Source organism: Fonsecaea pedrosoi (genome assembly GCF_000835455.1).
Source record: "Fonsecaea pedrosoi CBS 271.37 unplaced genomic scaffold supercont1.2, whole genome shotgun sequence".
NCBI classification, from domain to species: Eukaryota; Fungi; Ascomycota; class Eurotiomycetes; order Chaetothyriales; family Herpotrichiellaceae; genus Fonsecaea; species Fonsecaea pedrosoi.
Genome location: NW_013550614.1, coordinates 2,866,484 through 2,887,592, shown reverse-complemented (window position 1 = coordinate 2,887,592; position 21,109 = coordinate 2,866,484). Strand labels below are relative to the sequence as shown.

General features: G+C 50.9%; 10 protein-coding genes across 10 annotated transcripts; 6 read left to right on the top strand and 4 right to left on the bottom strand.

Moving 5' to 3' along the window:
* Positions 1-733: 733 nt before the first annotated feature.
* On the bottom strand, positions 734-991 carry Z517_02994 (uncharacterized protein; the record flags this gene model as incomplete). The annotated part of the gene is made up of 1 exon (XM_013432102.1): positions 734-991. The coding sequence occupies one exon, from the start codon at positions 989-991 to the stop codon at positions 734-736; it is 258 nt and encodes an 85-aa protein (XP_013287556.1).
* A 2,491-nt stretch (positions 992-3,482) lies between these two features.
* Positions 3,483-4,121, top strand: Z517_02993 (uncharacterized protein; the record flags this gene model as incomplete). Its single annotated transcript, XM_013432101.1, has 2 exons — positions 3,483-3,549; positions 3,610-4,121. The coding sequence occupies 2 exons, from the start codon at positions 3,483-3,485 to the stop codon at positions 4,119-4,121; spliced, it is 579 nt and encodes a 192-aa protein (XP_013287555.1).
* A 770-nt stretch (positions 4,122-4,891) lies between these two features.
* Z517_02992 (uncharacterized protein) lies at positions 4,892-6,065 on the bottom strand (the record flags this gene model as incomplete). The annotated part of the gene is made up of 3 exons (XM_013432100.1): positions 4,892-5,623; positions 5,675-5,918; positions 5,989-6,065. The coding sequence occupies 3 exons, from the start codon at positions 6,063-6,065 to the stop codon at positions 4,892-4,894; spliced, it is 1,053 nt and encodes a 350-aa protein (XP_013287554.1).
* A 727-nt stretch (positions 6,066-6,792) lies between these two features.
* On the bottom strand, positions 6,793-7,111 carry Z517_02991 (uncharacterized protein; the record flags this gene model as incomplete). The annotated part of the gene is made up of 3 exons (XM_013432099.1): positions 6,793-6,887; positions 6,943-7,032; positions 7,090-7,111. 3 exons carry the CDS (start codon positions 7,109-7,111, stop codon positions 6,793-6,795), a joined length of 207 nt encoding a protein of 68 aa, XP_013287553.1.
* Positions 7,112-7,535: 424 nt separating this feature from the next.
* Positions 7,536-7,937, top strand: Z517_02990 (uncharacterized protein; the record flags this gene model as incomplete). The annotated part of the gene is made up of 1 exon (XM_013432098.1): positions 7,536-7,937. One exon carries the CDS (start codon positions 7,536-7,538, stop codon positions 7,935-7,937), a length of 402 nt encoding a protein of 133 aa, XP_013287552.1.
* Positions 7,938-8,824: 887 nt separating this feature from the next.
* Z517_02989 (uncharacterized protein) lies at positions 8,825-9,814 on the top strand (the record flags this gene model as incomplete). The annotated part of the gene is made up of 1 exon (XM_013432097.1): positions 8,825-9,814. One exon carries the CDS (start codon positions 8,825-8,827, stop codon positions 9,812-9,814), a length of 990 nt encoding a protein of 329 aa, XP_013287551.1.
* A 143-nt stretch (positions 9,815-9,957) lies between these two features.
* Positions 9,958-11,413, top strand: Z517_02988 (uncharacterized protein; the record flags this gene model as incomplete). Its single annotated transcript, XM_013432096.1, has 3 exons — positions 9,958-10,057; positions 10,124-10,830; positions 10,856-11,413. The coding sequence occupies 3 exons, from the start codon at positions 9,958-9,960 to the stop codon at positions 11,411-11,413; spliced, it is 1,365 nt and encodes a 454-aa protein (XP_013287550.1).
* Positions 11,414-12,197: 784 nt separating this feature from the next.
* Positions 12,198-14,516, top strand: Z517_02987 (uncharacterized protein; the record flags this gene model as incomplete). Its single annotated transcript, XM_013432095.1, has 2 exons — positions 12,198-13,035; positions 13,084-14,516. 2 exons carry the CDS (start codon positions 12,198-12,200, stop codon positions 14,514-14,516), a joined length of 2,271 nt encoding a protein of 756 aa, XP_013287549.1.
* Positions 14,517-15,607: 1,091 nt separating this feature from the next.
* On the bottom strand, positions 15,608-17,876 carry Z517_02986 (uncharacterized protein; the record flags this gene model as incomplete). The annotated part of the gene is made up of 18 exons (XM_013432094.1): positions 15,608-15,684; positions 15,800-15,895; positions 15,943-16,023; positions 16,074-16,087; positions 16,142-16,198; positions 16,251-16,304; positions 16,355-16,513; positions 16,562-16,583; positions 16,630-16,673; positions 16,722-16,757; positions 16,808-16,884; positions 16,946-17,081; positions 17,130-17,344; positions 17,398-17,420; positions 17,474-17,530; positions 17,581-17,657; positions 17,706-17,713; positions 17,760-17,876. 18 exons carry the CDS (start codon positions 17,874-17,876, stop codon positions 15,608-15,610), a joined length of 1,350 nt encoding a protein of 449 aa, XP_013287548.1.
* Positions 17,877-19,726: 1,850 nt separating this feature from the next.
* Z517_02985 (uncharacterized protein) lies at positions 19,727-21,017 on the top strand (the record flags this gene model as incomplete). The annotated part of the gene is made up of 6 exons (XM_013432093.1): positions 19,727-19,864; positions 19,962-20,273; positions 20,396-20,430; positions 20,548-20,629; positions 20,728-20,823; positions 20,985-21,017. The coding sequence occupies 6 exons, from the start codon at positions 19,727-19,729 to the stop codon at positions 21,015-21,017; spliced, it is 696 nt and encodes a 231-aa protein (XP_013287547.1).
* Between the last annotated feature and the right edge of the window lie 92 nt (positions 21,018-21,109).

The window sequence follows — 21,109 nt, the reverse complement described above, 5'->3', positions numbered from 1 at the left end:
TGGAAGCGGGCGGTTTGGAGGGGGCTGGCCAGGCTACTAGGCTTGGGCAGGTAAGCAGCACAGACTGCAGAACAAATGAGCGGCTGTCACACCACATTGCAGACCCCTGGCAGCCGTTTAAAGATGCGCACAGGTCGCGGAGGCACAGCTGGACTTCAGTTAAGCCCGCAGTTGGTTGAGCTCAAGCTTCGAACACCGTTCGCGATACCATGGACAAGTAGAGGAGGAGAATAGCACCAACCAAAATTCAACAAACTGCCGTCGCGGAGCTGGGCAGGGTCCTGATGATGCGGTCCTCCTGCCCCACCAAACCGCCTGATGGACGGGGTGCCTGAGGGGTGTTGCGCATAATGAGAAATGCGCGAGTCGGCGATTTTTAGCCCAAGCACGGAGTAGGTAGGATAATTGGGCGGAGAAGAGAGAGCCCAATAATCTCGCCACAGATAAGGGGAGATTACCTACTGATATACGGCGAAGTGAAACCTCACGAGGCACAAAAGAGAGATATTCCTGTTCAGCTACTGTGCGACACTTTTTGTCCTCTGACATTATTGCAATGGTTGTGATCCCCTTTGTGCTCTGTCCACTATTTGTCCGTCCATGCGTGCCCCAGGTCCAAATGACTCCCATAGCCAGCATCCCGACTTGTACCTGCCAACCATCCATGTCCACATGATAGGATTTGATTCCAGATTTTTCTTTCCACGGGTCATACAGATGCCGTTTGTCTCGCTCATTCGTGTGATACAAATTGTGTGACCGCCACAAAGGTCATCAGCATCGGCCACAGGTGCTTCAAGTTACGAAGAGATTGCGCGAAGGCATTGTTCGTGATTGGAGGCGTAATGCTGGGCTGTGGTGTTCTGGTTGGGATCGATGCCAGCGGTGTGCTACTTATAGTCACGTTGTCCCCAAAGAGTGTCGTCATTGTGGCCAGGTCACTGCTGGCACTGACAGTCGAGCCGCTTGTGTGGGTGGGCAACAGCGGCATGCTTGAGAAATTGGTGGTTGGCCGAGCTCCTACCTCACTGGCCGGTATCGCTGAGCCAACTCCTTTACTGGTCCATGGCGTTGGCATCGGCAACGTGGAGGTGTTTGGTTCCTCAAGCGTGTCTCCCTGATAGATATTTCCCGTCTGCCCATCCGCCAGACGATAGCTCCCTGTGATCAGGTTTGCAATGTCGCCATTGGGAGTTGTATAGTTTCCGGTGCTAATCGAACCATAAGAGCCATCAGGAAGGTAATAGTTCGTTGTGAACCTGTCCTAGAGAGAAACACCAAGCATGAGCTAGGGCTAGGAAAAAAGAGGCGAGAATAGTACCCAACACAATGGAACATTATAGCTCAGCACTAAAAGACACTGGGTTGTTTCAGCACCTGCTCAGAGTCAGTTCGTGATGTTGGGTGGTGGTTGTTGTTGTCACAAAATAGGCCTTACAGCATAAATTCCCTGGAGTTTCGCTCGCTCGATGCGCAGGAACAGTTCCCTCGCCGGACGACAGGAGGTGGACTGGCGCAGGTTGAAGGTTGACCGTTTGAATCAGATCGAGGTACAGCCTAGCCAATCCCGGACCGATTTCGGGCACATCCCTGGTGGAACTTCCGTCAGGTGAGCAGAGATGATATCCCGAGCCACATGATTGACGAGTATTAAGGTCACCAAGGCAAAGGCACAAGTGCATAAGCACGAGCAAAGGTACAACCGAGAGTGAGAGGGAAACTGAGACCATTTTGGCGCAAGTGAACGTCTTGGTTGGCGATGAATCAAGAGAGGGTGAATGCTCAGTCTCTCATGGCAAGGTCAACGTTAAAGCCACACGTCGAAGAGAAGAAGATTGCGTGAATGTGGCAATCTGGAAGAGCTGAGAGATGGTGTTGCCTGCGGTTGCGGTTGCGGTTGCAGTTTGAGGGAAACCGCTGCCCAGGTAGAATTCAAAGCGAGTGTCGCGGAAAGAGCGCAGCCACTCCTCTTTCCCTACCTTGATTCTGGTCTCTCTCAACATTTCAATATCGATGCTTTGGAATGAGTGCCGTCATAGTGCTCAACGACCTGCACCATTAGGAGTCAGTGCTGCCTCCCTGCCCCTCTCTGTTCCCGAATCTCATGTGAGTCAACATTTGTCTCGCGCTCCAAGTCCACTGCTTCCAAGTCCACTGCTTCCAAGACAGACTCTGGATGTAGCAAGTTGTGAGATGGCGCTTCAAATCCCGGCTCCTCCGTCATCCGACACTTCTACATGTTCATGATAAAATATGGCAGAGGGGACATTTTAGTTGACGGGCACTTCAACATCGATAAGTCGTATCTTTTTCAGCCGATCCCTCTCTCTGTCGAGCCTTCCCGCCTGCCCCGCGGCAACGGAAGGCTGGTGGATGTCTCAGTCGTTTCACCATCGACACGCGCGGAAGACCTGCCACTTACATATCTGGTCAAGGCCATCAACGAGTTGAAACAACAGACACTCGTGGACCGAAAGCTGAACCGGAGGTAATCAGCTGTGAGAGATTTGACTTCTTATCCAGTACTGTTGGTGATTCCGATTCTCCGACATCGTTGGACGGTGCTGCCAATGATCTTCCTGGGAAATCGCGATAGTGTATCTGATTGCCCGTCGAGGATTGCAACCGCTCCTCATGTTTTGTTTCTCCTGACACACTCTCCGCAAAGATGCGCGTTCCATGATTTTGCCAAGAAGCAACTCAATTCAATAGTGAAAGAGCTGGGAGAGGCTTGTTTATCAGTGCACGGCAGCAGGTGCTTGGAATAGGCGATCATCATTATAATCTTTGCTGAAGCAATCTTAAGCGCGAAAGAAGTTCAATATTGACGTCCCGTCAAGATCACCTTCAAATGCCCCTCGCGTCGGATTCGATGGAACTGGCAATTACTAGCAAGGTTCAGCCTCGTCGTTAATCACTCGACAGCCAATCGATAGCCAATCGACAGCCGGCACCATTGGCCCGTGCGCCTGTTTTGATCTTAACCAGCCCCTAGCAACTGGCGGCACGGTATCCACCACACTTAATTCCCGGCGCGGGTAGTTCAATCGGATAAGGATTGTGCAATGAAAATCTGTCTCGATTCGGGAGGCTGATGATCAAGAGATCAAGCCGCATCTCTCACACTAACCAAAACCACGAGGATCTACAGCTAATCCAGGTCGATCCACTAGTGCGAATCTCAATGTTGGATATCGCAAGAAATTTGGATGAACGTGCACGACCGACGCGTCGATGTCGTGCCCTATCCATCCACAGATCTCGATCATAACATGGCGTATACGAAGAACGTCAATCAGTGTATATAAACATCTAGGTCTCCTCGACTTTCAAGGTACATTCTCATCCTCATCATCAAACAGTAATACAACAGTCGCTCATTTCTTCTCAACCTCACTCCAGTCTTTCGTGCAAGAATCTATTTCTTCTCTACCACTTCAACCAAAAACCAAACCCTTTCAACCAAAACCAAACTCATCAAAATGCGCTGCTCTACCGTCTTCGCTGGCCTTCTCATGGCTGCCTCTACCATGGCTCTTCCTCTGGAGGGTGAGTTTCCCATCTAATCTTGACCAATTATCCAAGAGCAGTTACTAACCCGACGCTCAGCCTCTTCCAACACCGCCCTCCAGCCAGTCGAGGCTGCTAAGGACATTGCTGCAAGAGCTCCTGCTCCTCAACTCGACCTCACCGACCTCCTTGGAGACGTTGGCACTACTGTTACGAACCTGCTCACCAACTTGGAGCTGGTTTTGGACCCCGTCCTCGACGCACTTACAAACATCACCGCCGCCGTTGAGCAGCTGGTCATTGAGACCCAGACGACCACCGCCACTGGCGCGACCATCGGCAGCACCGTGTACACCCTGACGCTGACCAACACCCTCAACACTCTTCTTGGGCTTGTTGACAGCATCTCCGGCCTTGGGACCACCACTGTTGTCACCGGCGATGACGTGACTCTTGTCAACAGCCTCGCCACTTCCCTTGGACAGCTCTTTGATACCGTCCAGACTCTTCTCTCGGCTGACAGCACCAACGGCACCTTGATCAGCCTCTCGGACCTGCTCACCCAGCTCATCGCTGACGTCAACAGCGTCCTTGAGAACATCAGCACGTAAGCGACAGTGGTTGATGGGAATGGCAATGGCATGGCATGTATGGTCTTGCAAATTATCTTTTTGGGCAGGCCTTTCGGACTTCATGTTCCGTCATGGGAGAGGATCTTTCCGATCCATGGCATTGGCATAGATGGCGATGGCGATGAAGGCTGCCACAGGGGTCGCGCCGCAGGGCCATTTACGGGAACTCGGCTTTTTCCTTCTCTGATTGGGTTGAAACTAGGGACTATGGCAGTTAATCATCTCTTTCTTAATTCGGACACAGACACATAACTTTTTTGGGGTTTCACAAATCTTTTGGGGGTGGGGGGCGAGGAGAGGAGAGCGCGCATTCACATGGTTGAAAACAGCGGAAACGGTTTGAATGGCACATAGACACGACAACAAACAAAACATTTGAAAAAAACCTTTTTGCATTGGCATCATGTGATTTCGTGACAAATGATCGTCGGCTTCTAGTAAACCAACACAGCTAGGCACTCACTGGCACTCCAGGCTATCGTTCTTGGGATCTAGTAGAGGACCCCGCATTAGACTAACCCAGTCGTACAGGACCTAACAGAGTCACAGGCATCAGCCTCTTTCTTGTTCCAGCGCCCAAACTTGCCCCAGCAGACACTTGGCTAGCCAGGAGTAGAAAGCCAACCCCCGCCTCTTGCTAAAGGTTAAGCCATCCAGGTCGTGCTCTTATCTCTTCACACAGGCAGTTGGACATGGTCGCTCATGGTGCTATCGCTTTCTCCACCCTCCCCGGATCCGTATCCAGGGTCCTACCACTGTTGGTTGTTGAGCCGAGTGATCTCGCTAACCTCTTCAGCCCAGTCACCGGCCCCGTTGATCCCATCCATCTCATGTAGAGGAGGCAAAGCAGCACTGTTCTTACCACCAAATGCCACGTCGACGCCGGAGTCTTGGGTTGCGACTGAATTGGGCGGGCCAAGGGGTCCTTCGGTGCTGAAGGTGTCCCAGCCATTGGTACCTCCAGAAGTCACAGTTGTTGGTTCATCCCATCTACCTCCATCCCCTCCTCCACTGGCTCCGTCCAGGGCATGACCATTTTCGCCACAATAGCCATTTGTATGAACCCCGGACTTCTTAGGTTTGTCCTTCTCTTCCCACTTCTTTCTCACTTCAACCTCGTTTCTCTCACACCACTCATGCAGATCCTTGTCCAACTGGCTGATCTCCTGCCTCAAAACGCTCAACATCATCATGTCTTCAGGGGTCTCGTTCTCGTCAAGCTTGCCATTCCACCACGCCCAGAACACGGAAGCACCAGCAACTCCACGGACAGGATTTTCTCTCTCATCGGGAAGTGTCGCCAGTAGAGGGGTCGTGTAGAACCATTCGACTTCAGCCCAACTCATGAGCTGTTTCCGAGCAACGGCGGACATGCGTTTGACAATATGGTCGGAGAGGTCCCGCGGCGGAATACCCAGGTAGTGAGCAGAGATGATGACATTGGCGTAGGTGGTGAACAAGTTGGGTGCGTTGTCGTCGAACTGAAGAGGCGTATTAGTCTCGGTGCTGGAGAAGAAACTCAAGGGACTCACATCTTTGAACTTGATGATGTTCTGCTCGGCAACGCACTGATTGATCCAAGACAAAACTTCCTTGAGACCGTTCAAGCTACCACCAACGATAGTGAAGGATTTTCGGTTGTTGTCCATCAGGTCGTGACGAATGCGGTCGCAGAAGATCATGGCGGCATCTCGAGAGAATTTGCCATCAAGGAGGACCAAAGAGGAGTCTTTGGTTGGTTTGAAGAAGAGGGAGATTGTTGGTTCGGGATTGATCCTATGCGTGAGGGTGTCAGTTCTACAGCTCTGTTCTCCAGCAAGTTTCCTTATGAGCAACATCCGCATACGATGAGAGTTTGGCAGGAGGAATGCGAGGTCCACGATCCTCGCGCGGTTCGGGTGGTTGGCCCGATGGCTCGTCCATTGTGAGAGATATTTGAGTGGAGATGTTGAAGATTTGATAGTGTGGTGCGCTTCTTAAGGCCTAAGGTAGAGTAAGGAGGTAGTGGAAGTCTTGCGACGAAGGAAGAAATGAGGGCAAGGATGGAAAGAGCGATGAAAAGATCGCGAGAAGTAAAGTAAGCCGATGGCAAATAACAAGGCCTGCCAATCAACCACAACTGCTTTGAGGAGATCTGTAGTCCAACTAGAGACGGTCAATGTGATGACTGTTTGGTTGGCGGTCTAGCAAACACATTCAAATCTATACTGCCAAGCCTGTCGCTATCATCTTTGCATGGCAGCAATTGTCTTTGTCCACGGTATTGCCAATGCAGAACTTGATCAAGCCCCGATTCTCTCTCTTCCTTCTTTGAGGGTGCAGAATTGTTCTGGACTGGATCCATGCTGGCTCCTAGCGGACTGTAAAGGGCCCGTTCGCGCTGCTTTGCCGTAAGCTGCAAGGCCGGACGGACCGAAATCCATCCTTGATACGGAGAGGTCACACATGGAAGTTAGCCAGTTCATTTCGCACGCCAGTCAGCGCAGATGCACGGGGCAGAGGGGTCGATGGAGTATTTCCTGGTCAATTTCATATTTGACTTCCGGCCACCATTCTAGTCAATCAACGAGCTCAACCCATCTTGCGCCTCGCTCCTAGATCATAAAATCGTTGTAGGCGCCAGAACAAGAAATCCATGCACTCGCGTCATCTATTTCTTCCCACTCTTCTTGATTCCTTGCTGGCCGGCGTTCAGCGGCCCTTTTCCCTTTGCCTTGTCGGCCATTTCTTTCCGGGCCTTTGCATCTGCGCGAACGATTCAGCTGCTGTTCGACGAAACCCATATACAGGACGTTCGTACCTGCGGCTTGCTTGGCCTTGAATGCAACGTCCTCTTCATCCATGTCCTTCTTCTCCTTCTTGGGGGCCTTCAGTGGCTTGACTTTACCGCCTGAGAAGAAAATGTCAGGAAGCTCATCAGATCGATCGGTGCTTTGCTCGAACCTACCTTCTCTGCTTTGACCACCCATTTTTTATTGTTTCCTGTTCAATCTGCTGTGTGTAGAGGGCTTAGGAGGTTTCGAGGTTGGGTTGTGGAAGTCTGGCAGCGTCAGGAAAGAGTGGCGCGAAGTTCTGAAGCAGAATAATCGCCGCAGTCTACGAGGAAGTAACACTGCCACTAACTGCATTGCGGGCTATCACGTGATGGCTTGGCACGGTTGACTTTTGCAGGGGAGACCGTTGTGACTTCGCAGATCCGCCGGTTCCTTCGTCTGTTCTACCCTAGACGTTTTTCTCGCGTGCGTCCTGGTGCCGGTTGCGTTGCTGTAAGTGTAGATGAAGCTAGAATTGACTGAATACTGACCGGGCCTGCCAGGTCGGCAGCAACACTAGCTTCTCGCATTTTGGGGAGGTGTGGCAATGCTAGACATCTCGATACACGCCTTTCACAGAATGCCTCTCGAGCAGAAAGAATTCTCCCATCCGCCGTTACATCCCCCAATTGGGACACCCGAGAACTCAGAGACAGTGAAGCCTTGGTACACCGTCGCACCTGGAATCTGGGAACTGCATCTAAATGGTGAGAAGAATTCGGAACAGAAGGCTGTTCTGCAGTGGTACGAGCCGAGTGCAGTATCTGCCAGCGACCAGGTGATAACCCATGCTTATATCGAAGAAGTGTGCATTCTTCAGGGAGGTCTCGAGGATGTGACACTGGGGCAAACTTGGTCGACTGGTGCATATGCATATCGCAATCCAGGCATGGAGCATGGGCCATACAAAGCGTCGGCATCAGGTTGCTTGATGTTTGTTAAGGTGCTTCCTCGGAGTGGACCTATGGATTCACTGGATTGAGGCTTGAAAGTGGGGAACTGCTCTCTCGAAGGGATGACCCACTGGTGTTTGCCCTCAGTCAAGTACATCCATAATCTCTCCGCCAGCTCACTAGAGTGACTTGCATGGGTTGTAAGACGGAGTGCAGGACCTGGGACCTGAAACGATATCAACGTTTACAATAAGACGTACGTATCGCCTGGGCAAAGACGAGCAACGGTTTCCATCGTCGACGGGCTTGGGAGAAGCGGGAATTTGCTATTCTCCGAATCCCAGTGTTTCAAGTGACCAGCCCTGTGAAAATCATTTGCTTAAAATCCGCGTAAGATTTTTTGCCCTCTTTATCTCAGTATTGATGGTTGGTCCTGGTAACTATATTTTTCCGTCACTTTGAGTGGTCTCTGGTTGCCAAATCACGCTAGCAAGTGCTCCAGGCACCATATCCACATCTGTGTTAACCAAATCTCCAAAATACTTAACCACTTCTGTCGACCTTGGTAGCATTACGCAAAATTATGGTTACTGAACATTACATTAAAACCGAGGACTTGTCGAAGCACGGTACATTACATTCACCTTCCGAACAACAGTCCTGTATCATTTGAACACAGCGATCACTCCGCCATAATCGCGCATCTTTGGCCACATCAGACGTTGAGTGTATCGTGTCCCAAACAGTATCATTGAAAGCATGTGCAGACTCAAGGAGGAATCTAGCCACGCCAAAAAAGACCGATCGGTGGAGAACAGAACTAATCCTAGTATTACAAACTTTCAGCTGAGGACCTTCACTACAGGGCCCGGGATCCAACTAACATTTAAAAGCAGAGATACCCTCTAATATACCCGATTGCTACAGCATATCCCCAAACTGACTCGTTTCCAAAACACAGCTCAGATCACCGGACATGGCGGGTTACAAGCAATACGACGATTGCGGCCCCAAGTTTCGCCGGATAGGGCAAGGCTTTTGTGGATCTGTCTGGGCCGCTGAAGGTGGGACGGTAGCCATGAAGAGAGAGGACGGGGGCCCAGGCAGATCAATTCGTAACGACTACAATATGCACAAAGTTATTCTCGAGAAACATTCGCAACAGAAGGATCAAAACAGTGTGTGCGTGCCGCGGTGGCCGAGACTTGTCACGGGTGACGCCTCATGGTGGGAAGCCAACCTTTGCAGATTCCCTCAAGGCTACGTGGCCTGCAATGTGCTCTGTGCGGAACGCATCCCACCATTACCGCAGGAGGTGAGGGACCGTCTCGTGGATCGCTATTGTCCTCCAGCCGCAGCCGCGACGATCAAGAACAACGACGCAGACCGGGATTGCCTGGTTCGGCTTTACCTTGGCCGACGAAAATTCCAAAATGAGGCCAGAGGGCGAACTTTCTTTTCATTGCGGAACTATCCCATGCATTTAAACCAAGCGGAAGAACTTGGATTGAATGTTATGGACTACGCCCACGCCATGGCAGAGACGCTTGCTATGATGCACTGGGCTGCGAAGATAGATGCGAATGATGTGGAATTTGTTCTTGGGGGTACTCAGAGGACTGGGATTGGAGAGTATACGAACGATTTTTTTGGCACTCACGGCCTATGGGTATTGGACTTCGACTGCTGCAGATCGATGACAATGGACGATGCAGGCATCGAGCAAGCTGCTCGTGCCTTCCTGAAGAACGATCCCTATTTCCCTCGACCCGTCACCCGCAGTTCCTCGGACTCAGCTTTGTGGTCGGAGTTTCGAGGTCGATATCTTGAGTGCAGCCGACCTCTTCTCAGTCTACCCAGTCACCTCACTTTGCCAGAAAAGTTCCTCGCGCGGGTCGAAGGCATTCTTGAAGAGACACTGAACAGGAGATCAGCTTTGTCAAACACCGACACGCCTTCGAATTGAAGGGAAATCTCACCGCACCATTTTCCACTGCTCACTCACTGTCTACGCCTGCTGACGCCACCTCTGAAACGTATCACTTCATCTTCTCTTTCACTTCCCAGACCTTTTTCATCACCCAAACGCCTCCTCTGACCTTTCCAACTATGTCGGTATCTTCAAAAAGAGATTCCGAGGTGCCTGGCACTCTGCTTAAAGTGGCACATCAGCGACGGCAGGACACATCCGATGTTTCGCACTCAGCACGTACACCTTCCTTTGACGTCCTGGCGATGGAAACACTTCGACTCGAGGATTAGCTTACGGCAGAAGCATCCAGCGAGACGAATATACAGACGTTGAAACGATTGATGTTCACAAAATCAGCTATTTCCACGACTTCCTCATTTGCAGACCGTCAACAAAGTTCAACTGGTCAGCAAAACACCTTCCGCGAAGCAGGGACCGGTTCTGTCGGCATTGTTCTGGAGCATCCTGGCACTATCTGGGTCTACAAGTTCTGTCTCTTAGACCAAAGCGACAAATTATGGAACAACTATGTCATGGGAGTGAGAATACAGGACAGCTTTTCCCGCAATGCCTTGATTTCTGGAGAGGTGGCTATCCCACAATGTGTATGGTTTGCCACGGCAAACTCTGATTTCTGGTCAAGATACAACCAGCAAATTCCCCAATCGCGAAAACCGGGAGACGTGCTTTGTATGGAGCGCATCTTTCCCCTCCCGCAAATCATACGCAACAAGATCATAGATGTCTTCTGTCAACTTGATGAACCCGCTCGAGAACAGGCAAAGAATGTCGCAAGCAATAAAGACTGTCTGATCCGCCCATATCTTGGCCGAATGCGAATCACCAATGATCATAGTCGACTCAAATCATTTTCTCTTCGCAACTACAAGCTCCATCTCGATCAAATCCAGTACCTTGGCCTATTTGCAGATGAATACGCCACAGCAATGGCTAAATCACTGGCGGTCATGCATTGGGATATCAGAATCGACGCTGCCGATGTCGAGTTTGTGCTAGGAAGCTCACCTACTATAGAGGCAACGATTTCCGGGTCAACGAAATTCTGAGCGGTTACAAGGCCTGGCGGAAAAGAGCGACACATACCAAGAAGTTGTGATATCTAATCCAAACTTCAAGCAGCGACTGATAAGTCTCTGGCTTCTGGACTTTGACGCGTGTAAAAAGATCAGCATGGACAACAGTGGTGTCCAACAGGCGGTTAGAGCATTCTTGGAAAATGAGCCATACTATCCAAGACCAAATGGCAGTTCAAAATACAGTGTTCACCTATGGGAAGTCTTTTGTGCCGAATACCTGGCTGCCAGCGCGACAGTTCTCGCCGATGAACCCGACATTGCAGACCTACCACGTTTATTTCTGACCAGCATCACCAATGCTCTATCTGTCGGAACTCCACAACCAGATCGTGGTGGGGCAGGTCTGAGCGATTTTGCTACTCGAAATGGTGGAAGACGAGGAGGAAGGAGACAGGGTGGTGGAAGAGGACATATCCGCGAAAGCGCCGAGTTCGAAAGCGAGCAGTTCTATAGCAGTACACGTTCAAGACGCGTTTGGCGAGATAGACAACCATGAATAGAAGAAACACTTATCACTTTGGATCTATGGTCATTATTTCAGGAAGAGCCCTCTAAGTCGAGAAAGGTCGAGAACGAAGCCAAAGGGCACGTAGTGCTTGGACTGTCGAGGAGGATAGGCAGTACGGGCGAATTCTCATCAGGAACAGGTGGGCGTAGCAACAAATCTTGCGATTGACCTGTGATCCTTCCTACCCTTGTAGAACGAACGATCTATCAGGAGCTCTTGCGCTTGTTGACGATGCTCTTGTGAAAGAACGTGTAAAAGTGTATTGGAACTAGCTAGATCTATCGACTGCCTGGGCCGCTTTTATATTCACAATTACTAGCGCCTTGGCTGTATTTCACACTCTTGATGTAGTGAGTTGCGGTGGATCGGTGGTGGAAGGTTGCCACTCGCTGCCAAGGACTTGAATCCCCCGGCGTTGTTTGGCGGCGAGGCGGCAATAGCAACTTGCGCCGGGTTTCAAGTGCTTGTAGGGTTCTTTGAAGTATGATGACTAGTGCTTTCGGTCACTTCTACACCTCCTGCTACAACGTCACTTCATCGTTCTCGGGCTTCGCACCTCGATCGTCATCTTGCGGTTCGGTCAAGTTGATTCACCAATATCTTTTCTGCTCAGTGGAATGCTTTCGAAAGCGATTTGAGAAGGACTTTTGTGGGACGACACCGGTCGGGCTCTACAACTGCAAATTTTCCCATACCAGAATCTGCTGGCTAACGCTCTTATCACAACTAAAGGCTAGGTCTCGTTCCCGGCCTGCAAGTCGACCACTCCACCATGGGTTCAAGATCACCCAGCCAGTCTGAGGGCGAAATCTTGACGTCAGACTCGGACGCGAAGGCAAAGAATATACCATCTTTCCGCAATAACAGCAAGATTGACCGTCGTGCCAGACCATCTTCCATTCCCTACAGCGCAACGTCTAGATCGCATCGATCACGTTCGAGATCGCCTTACCGTGCTTCGAGGGGCGAGAAGCGCCCCCGCGACTATGACCATGCGAGAAACAGATCCCATAATGATACGCGCTCCTTCGCTGTGAGGTACGAGGATGATGCCTTCCGTCATCGACGCTACGAATCCTACGAACGACTCTCAAAGCGGTCGCGAACCTCTCGAAGTCGCAGCAGGAGCCGGTCTCCATATAGGCACTCTCGTCGTAGAGAGGAAGGAATGGATGGCTCTACAAATACGCGAGATCCAGGTGGCAGGTTTGAGTCCAACTCCAGACATGCGGATGATCAGCCGGAAAAGGATGCGACCACGAGAACTTCACAATCCACACCCTCGCATGACCTTCCGTCAGAGTCAGACGACGTCACCTCTAACTTGGTGCCTGCGCCAGGATCTGAAGCTACTGGACATAGACAGGACAGGAATCACACCGAAACCCATACGGCCATACCCGCTGGTGCCACCACCGTTGAGATCGAAGAGCCCAGAATTATAGATGAGGCTGCTCTGATCGAAGAACGGCGCAAACGTCGTGAAGCTATAAAGAACAAATATCGTGGTCAAGCTCCACCGCTATTGGTTCAGGCACTTCATCTTGGGGCTGAGTCGACGCCGGCAAGTCCTGCTCCGGAAAGCTATACTACAACGCCACGCCGATCCGGTATGTTCCCTGTTACCGTCCGTCCCGGTTCCATACTAATTTCACTAGAATCCCCTGGCTCGTCCTCACCTCGTACGCCAAGAGATCTGTCTGCTCCTCAGTCTCCAGCGGAGATCAAGTTCGATAATGATGCAGATCTGACTAACACTGATAGAAGATCTCCGGTCGAAGACGGCCCTTCAGCTGCCGACTATGACCCTACCGTGGACATGGAAGAGGAACGAGCGCGACATGAAAAACGTCTCTTCAAGGAAGACGAGAAATCTCTCGAGCAAGCAGACCAAGCAGTAACCGGAGCTGACGACAAGGCTGCCCCTCCCCCTCCCAAGGCGACTGGTGAGTTTGACATGTTTGCCGATGAGGATGAAGACGATATGTTTGCCGAAGCTCCTATGAAGCCCAAAGTAGAGATTAAGACTGCGCAAGCCCTGGATGTCAACCTCATGGACAATTGGGATGATCCCGAAGGGTATTACATAACAATCCTTGGTGAGCTGATCGAGGACCGTTACCATGTCACACAAAATCTGGGAAGAGGGATGTTCTCCTCTGTCGTTCGAGCGACTGATAGACGAACCGGCAAAGCGGTCGCGATCAAAATTGTTCGGAACAACGAAACCATGCGAAAAGCCGGAATCAAAGAAATTGACATTCTGAAAGACATTGCTGCCAATGACCCAGAAGACAAGAAGCACATCATTCGTCTTCAACGATCGTTTGATCATAAAGGTCATCTTTGTATGGTTTTTGAAAACCTCTCCATGAACCTGCGGGAAGTGCTCAAAAAATTCGGCAGGGATGTGGGCATCAATCTCAAGGCTATCCGAGCATACGCACAGCAACTCTTTTGGGGACTGAGCTTGCTGAAGAAATGTCAATACATACACGCTGATTTGAAACCAGACAACATCCTTGTCAACGAAGCCAGGAGTACGCTGAAGATCTGCGACTTGGGATCTGCGTCTCCCATCACCGAGAATGCCACTGCGCCATATCTAGTGTCTCGTTTCTATCGGGCTCCTGAAGTCATCCTGGGCATCCCTTATGACTATGGTATTGATATGTGGTCAGTTGGGTGTACCCTTTTCGAACTGTACACGGGAAAGATCTTGTTTACAGGCCGCAACAACAACGGCATGCTTCGCGCGATTATGGAGTGTCGTGGGAAATTTCCGCACAAGCTTCTCAGGCGTGGAACTCTGACGTATGAATACTTTGACGATCTCCTCAATTTTCGAGCTCAAGAGACAGATAAAGTTACAGGTCGGACGATAATCAAAGTGATGGACATCAAGCCAAAACCAGTCAGAGATTTGAGATCTCGGTTGGTTCCGAAGGACAAGCGCATGAACGAACAGGAGCGCAAAGAGCTGGATCTGTTTGTGGATCTGCTGGATAGGTGTTTGGATTTGCGGCCGGAGAAGCGCATCACGCCCAACGATGCGTTGAAGCATCCTTTCATCTCGAGGGTAAAGCCATGAGTGGGATAGATACGGAATATCTGGGCAGAGCATGCGTACGACAATTACCCCTAATAGAACTATCAAGCGAATTCTAGCTTCAGTGCATTCCTCTTTTCTTTTGACCCTTTACTCTTCACCATGATCGCTAACACGAAGAGGCCGCACAGTATATCCGTCGTGGTATGCAGCTTGGTATACATGCCATGTGTGTGACCTCCCTGGCACCCCGCCAAAACAAACATACCGCACTATGACAAGCAAGCCCAGTGACAAAGAGACAGGTGCACATTGTTGGCTTGGCGTGCCATACACGAGGTATTCATGTCATCTTCACATTTTATGGATCAAAACGAGAAACGAGCCTGCAGTATCAAGGATTGGACCCAAGATTTTCCCTCTCACTCACTCTTCTACTCCCTCTTCTCTCTTCCATCGACCTCCGATACAAATGGCAAAAAACTCAGATTTGTGAGAAAACCCTCTCGGGTTTTTTTGCTTCTCATTCGGTTGGCTCAATGTTGCTGCTCCCACCCCCTAACACTTCAAGTTCTCACAGGACCCCTACACAACCCAGGCTACTAGATCCTGTACACGGCAATCGCTGGCTATGCATTAGGGGATACAGAGTAGAGCCCCTACTCAGCCAATACGCCGGTACAGTCACTTGGCAACCTGGATTGTCGAGAAGACCTGATCAACCAAGAAGGTTAGGGAGATGTTTGCCATATCGCACGGTCGAACGTTGGAAGGTCTTTGGATGTTGTAATATGTATGTATCCACGACTGGGAGGAGTGGGTATCAGGAACGTCCTGGACGTGTTTTGAGGGCCGCTTGGCGAGTGAAGATGTTGTTGCTGGTGGTTGTCACAGCCAAGGATGTACAGTAGAACGTGCAAGGCTGGACGAGGCTGAGGATTGTTTTGAACGCGTTTACCAAAAGGCAAGTTTAGCGAGGTGTTTTCCACAGCTCGCGACATCGCGTTCCAACCTTTCATCATTCTCAGAGCTATGAACTGTTCCTTTGCCTACAATAACTTTCTGCCATTCCACAGTCTTGCACCTCAGTCAAATCCCCCGCTACAAACTCGTTGCGTCCCTGATTCCCTCCTTTACAGAGCCTGAGCAGCATCGCGACCAGCAATCCGGCCAAAAGTGAGCGAGCGGAGAACACTCGTTGCGGGCGGATCTGTTACTGTGTTTAGCGTCCATCGAACTGTCAACCCGATCACAGTGATTGCAGGATTTCTATGCGTGGATTCTACAGATCGGGGTCCACGGTGAAGGCGCATTGGAGAACTTACACTGGATCTCTGGATCAGCATCAAGGCTTTGACGTCGAAAGAATGGACTCACCTCGTTGTAGAACAAGCCGCTCAATTCCCCAGCACAGTACAGGCCTGTAGTCGGTCAGCCAGGAAAGTCAATGCTGGGCTCTGTCTCTTACCTGGAATTGGAACCCCAGTCGTCGAAAGCACCCTCGAGTCAAGGTCACACTTGAGTCCACCATAGGTGAAGGTAAGTTGTGCTAATACTTATCAGCAAAGACCCAGCATCGCCCGTCATGATCGATGCTACCTTTCATTGGATATCTGAGAATCGTCAGCTTTTGCCTCACCCCGTCTGTTTGCAGAGAGATCACTCACCCGTAGTAAGGGGGTTTGGTGATAGGGTTGGCCCAGTTGGTCTTGTCGGGATTGAGACTTGCGAAAGTGTCAGGTATCACAATCTTTACAATATTCGTCATGTTCATACCCGTGTGTCCTCTTACCATCAAGTGCCATCAGGTTGAACTCCTTGTCGTTGATGCTGCATCAGGGTTAGCGACATCTGATAATTTGCCTGTCTCGAAGACTTACGCCGCGTTATACTCATCCACTGTCTTTTTCAGCTCTTTCGGATCCAGTCCGAGCTTTTCGGCCAACCCTTCGATGGTTTCACTTTTCTCGGGCTCTTGGTCAGTGGTGTCATAGACCCAGCCTGGGCGGAAGCGGTCCATGATCGGACTGTCAGTGATGCTGAGATCCTGTCAGTAAACAGTTGCCATGTAGCTGAGATGGGCCTACAAGTATGATTTCTGGTTATGGTCTGCCCCGTGTTAGCAGTTGCTCAACCCTGAGCTTCCATGACTTACCTCTCCAGGTCTCAAGGGCAATCATCTCGAACGTCGCAAAGAGGCTGTCCACGTCAGCGGCTGTTTCCACCCGGGAATATCGGGAGTCTCACTGTCGTTTGCCTTCGTCATAGAAACGCTTGCAGTTCCTGTGTCACTCAGCGACAGTCGAACATAGCCTGAAAGGAGACAATCGTACTCGTTCACAACGATACCATAATTGTGGCCCCAGATCACAGCATCGGGCTTCTTGGCTCGGGTGTCGACCAATTCGCACTTTCAGCCAGGGTCAGTATGGACTGCGCTGAGAAATGGCACATATGAGGACTGCGCTTACGTGCATGCCGCTCATGGAACCTGCAACAGCAGCACCAACTTCCAACCCCATCCTCAAACCGAAGCCGGTGTTGTACTTGAGGCCCGGTGCGATAAGCTCGAGGTGTTCTGTTCTCGGTCCGACATATTTGGCTAACCTAGTCCTCGTTGGCCAATGTTTCTCTTAGAAGGTCTCTGTGCCCTACATTTCACGGTTTCCCTCGAACCCGCCGCAAGCCAACATGACTTTCTTACCGTGGACTTTTGTCATGTGTCCATCAGCCTTTCGAACTTTGACGCCGCAAACAGACCCGTCATCGTGGGTCAGCAACTGTTCTGCTTGCGTCTCCCACATGATTGTAACACCATCGAACTTGCGGATATGGTCGAAGAGGGCATTGATAATTGCATGACCACCACCCTAAAACCTGCATTCAGAGCACGTTCACAGACTCAACTTGTGACGCAGCTTACCTCGGGGAACACGAAGTGTTGATCTAACAGATTGTCAATATGGGGACGGACATTTGATATCTGCTCACCGACGTACTGGTATTGAACTCCAGGAGCACATTCTTCTCGTCATGATGGTTGAGTTTTACCCCATCTGGAATCTGTCAGTCTCTCGCACTACCAGTCCAGGGTTGATCAACTAACGGTCAAGCAGATACTGGGCAGTCACGGGGACTTCTTTCTCCATTTTTGCGCAATATTCCAGGTCTGCCAATCCCTCGCTGGATGTTGTTAGTATCAGAGCCTTGCTGGTCACATCGGAAACGAACCTGACACGCTACAATCGTCAGCGAGAACCTTCATCGCTGGGACATGGCACCTACCTTCATTTCATGCTTCCAGTCCGAGTCAAAGTTGTTGTCTGCGACAGTTAGCACGCATGAAGGCACGTTGCTCCTGACCGCTTGGCTCAAACCTTTGTCCAATCTCAGGTATGCCATTGTCCATCTAGAGACCATTCAGTCCATGGTTGACAATTTGATAGGTGACCATTTAGCAGACCTGCTTGCACCACATCGTTCTCCTTCTTTACCCGCTTCGATCAATGCAACTCTACCCCTTTTCCCGAGCTTTTTGCATTCCTCGAGAAAGTTCAATGTGGTCATAGAACCCTACATAGAGGTCAGCACCATTTACCCTGGAAGGATACTCCGGCTACTCACGGCAAATCCACTTCCAACTACGACGAGGTCATACTCATGGTGGGAGCCCGTAAGGCTGCTTACAACCTGACTGACGACCGACATGATGCGTTTGGCAAGATTTGTGCTGGAGGAAGGGGATGCTGGCAAGTTCTCTTTATCTAGGTTCGAGCTGGGATGCTCAGCAAGGTGCGAATTCGCACATGCAATCCTACCCCTTTTAAATCATTCCACCACCGACGCGTACCCCTCAACCCTTGCGGATTATCCTGCAAAACTGAGACCACCCCGCAAGCAAAGACGAATCGCGGATGACAGCACAAGAGAGCCGGCAGATTCTCGTACGTAGGCCTTCCCCGCAGAACAGCAACCGGTCACCGGCAATGACGCTGCTCACACCCAGCATTTATTCAAGTTCGCAGAGCCAGAACAATCCAAACAGCTTTGACAAACCTACATATACCCGCTTTCGGGCAAGGCCCCTTCTCGTCTGTGGATGCTGAGCTCGGCTTCCCCTCAACAAGCTGAAGCCAAGGGTCGGTATAACGTCATCTGCCCATCTCCGAGATCAGAGCATTCTGGCCCCTCTCGGAAACAAGGATCTCGACATTTGTGAGAGGTCTCGAAAGTGCTCATACGCTGGAAACTCGTATCCCGAGTCTGGTGGGTGACTGCTATTGACGGTTTACGTGACAAATGACTTTCGGTTATGGTTGTCTAAAATGCAGGCCAAGGCCAATCACGGCTCTGGAGGCTGTCTACGACGACTCGAAAGTGATTCAAGGTTTGCAGCCTGTTTCGAGATTTGCACATCGTCCTCAAGCGGAACCGCAAACTCGTCAGGATCCTCTCGGCGATTCTTCAACTTTTGCCTCTGTAGCAACAGGGACACGGATGTATGATTCGTCATTCTCAGGTGGAAGCCGAGCTACAGCAGCCTCCTTGGTTGTGGAGTGACAGCTGTTTGAGACTGTATGTCCAGGCCCCGGCCCAGAGGTCGACAGACGGCATCATTTGTGATCGTCGAGAATTAAGCTACCGGTTTCCATCCTGAAGTCCGACATAGCGAGAAGATGTCGAGTTGTTGTTCCCTGTTCGTCACCATCGGTGGACCTGTTTCCGCCTTGAACTCTTTGACTGGCGCGTGGACCTCGCTGAGTAAATGGATCGTTGCAGACCGTCTTGCGAGTTATGCAGGACGTTATCCTGAATGTGCCCGTCTTCACGAATGCATTTCCGCACTTGTCTCTGCGCGCCATCCTCTCGCCTCCACATGTCCAGCTGCCAACCTAGACTGCCTGAGCTACCCAGAGAACGACCAGAGGGCTGCCCAATGCCAAGTTCCATTTCCCCGATACTTGGCACTGAGGCCGCAAGTGAGTCGAAGACGTTGTGATCAGGCTGGCACAGGAGGTCAGGTTGTCAACCTGTGCCACCAAGCTTTGAACGGAGTTTGAGCCAGAGACATGGGTCTTGGAGCTCTCCACACTGGATATGACCGCGTATTATTATTGCAACCCCGCCTCTGTACCCGCTTCGCTGCCCATTACCGAATCTGGGTGTTTGGGAGGTATTCTCCCCGCATCACAGCGATTGGAAAGGGGAAGAAGGACCGGGCACCCAGGCAAGCCAGGGTTCAGAATTATGAAATGCAATCCCCAACCGAATGTTTCACATTCCGCATCTCCGACGAAAGATCACTTGAGGACCTTAACAGCAAGCAACCAAGCAACAAACTAACCCCAGAGATTCCGACGAGAAGATGGAAGGAGAGTGCCTCTGCAAAGGTATGTGCGTCACTGGTGGCTTGCCATGGCACGTGCTGGGGACATATTTGGCGCGGGGGTTGTTATATGCATGGCTCGCTGATACTTTGCTGCCCAGCTGTCGCCGTCAAGGTCAACGACGACAACCTCTTTGGCGAACAGCGCCGGGGTCACTTTTGTCACTGCGCCAATTGTCGCAAGGTTGCTGGTGGCATGTGAGTGGTCGATCCCCAGGTTCTACCTGACCCTACGTCATGAACTAGCCATGTCTCTTTATGATATGGATGTGCCTAACACCAACTCGAGGAGATGTACCACGTTACTGACCGAGTCCTGGGGTTATGGGATCAACAGCTTCGGCGCCAACCTGACCATCGAGGAAGAAAAGGTCGAGTTCCCCAAGGGCAAAGGCAATCTCAAGATGTACACTGTTCGTCGTCGTCGTCCTCCCCCACCACCACCACCACCACGATCTTTATGTACCATCCCCGCTCTCCAGATGTCTTGTTGTTCACTCTGCTTCTAACAGGGACAATTTCCCCTTGACGACAGGATCCGGACACACTCAGCGGGACCCCGTTGCAACGGTAAGGGTTTCGATAGCCAAGCATTTTCAGGGAGGCTGGGGAGGACAAGAATCCCAGAAAAAAAAAAAAGTCCTGGGCAGACAGAACTAACGCCCCACCGTCCTTTGTGGAAAATAGGTATTTCTGCCAGACGTGCGGCGTGCCCATCATGAGTGTCACGCCGCTGTACAAGGGCAAGGTGGTTCTGAAATTAGGACTGGTAAGTGTCGAGTGCGGGATACTCGCTTTTTCACATTTTGCCGCTCCCTCTCCACAAGCGCTGACCTGATACGTGTGTGTGCGCGTGTGCGTGCGCAGTACCCCAAACTCCCCGTCCCGGAATGGGAATCATTCGCCTCTCAGCGGCAGAGCTGGGAGAAGCCGCTCGAGGGCGCCGTCCAATACAAGACCAAGGTACGTACGTATTCTTTACATTAGAAATTCCTTCTTCATCTAGTATATATACAGTGTGATCACACGAGTGTGATTTACTGCATTGGATTTGCATTGGAATTGGATGAGTTTGAGATGATTTCTAACCATGTGTGTGTGTGTGTGTTTGTGTGAATCTCTAGAGCTTTGGAGAAAAGATGCCCGGGTCGATTTAAATATCCTATCGTCAACCGTCGAGACTGGGACACCCACATCCCTTTTTTGCGCGCGGTGGAGAGGGAGGATGTTTCTTGGTTGCGTATGAGAA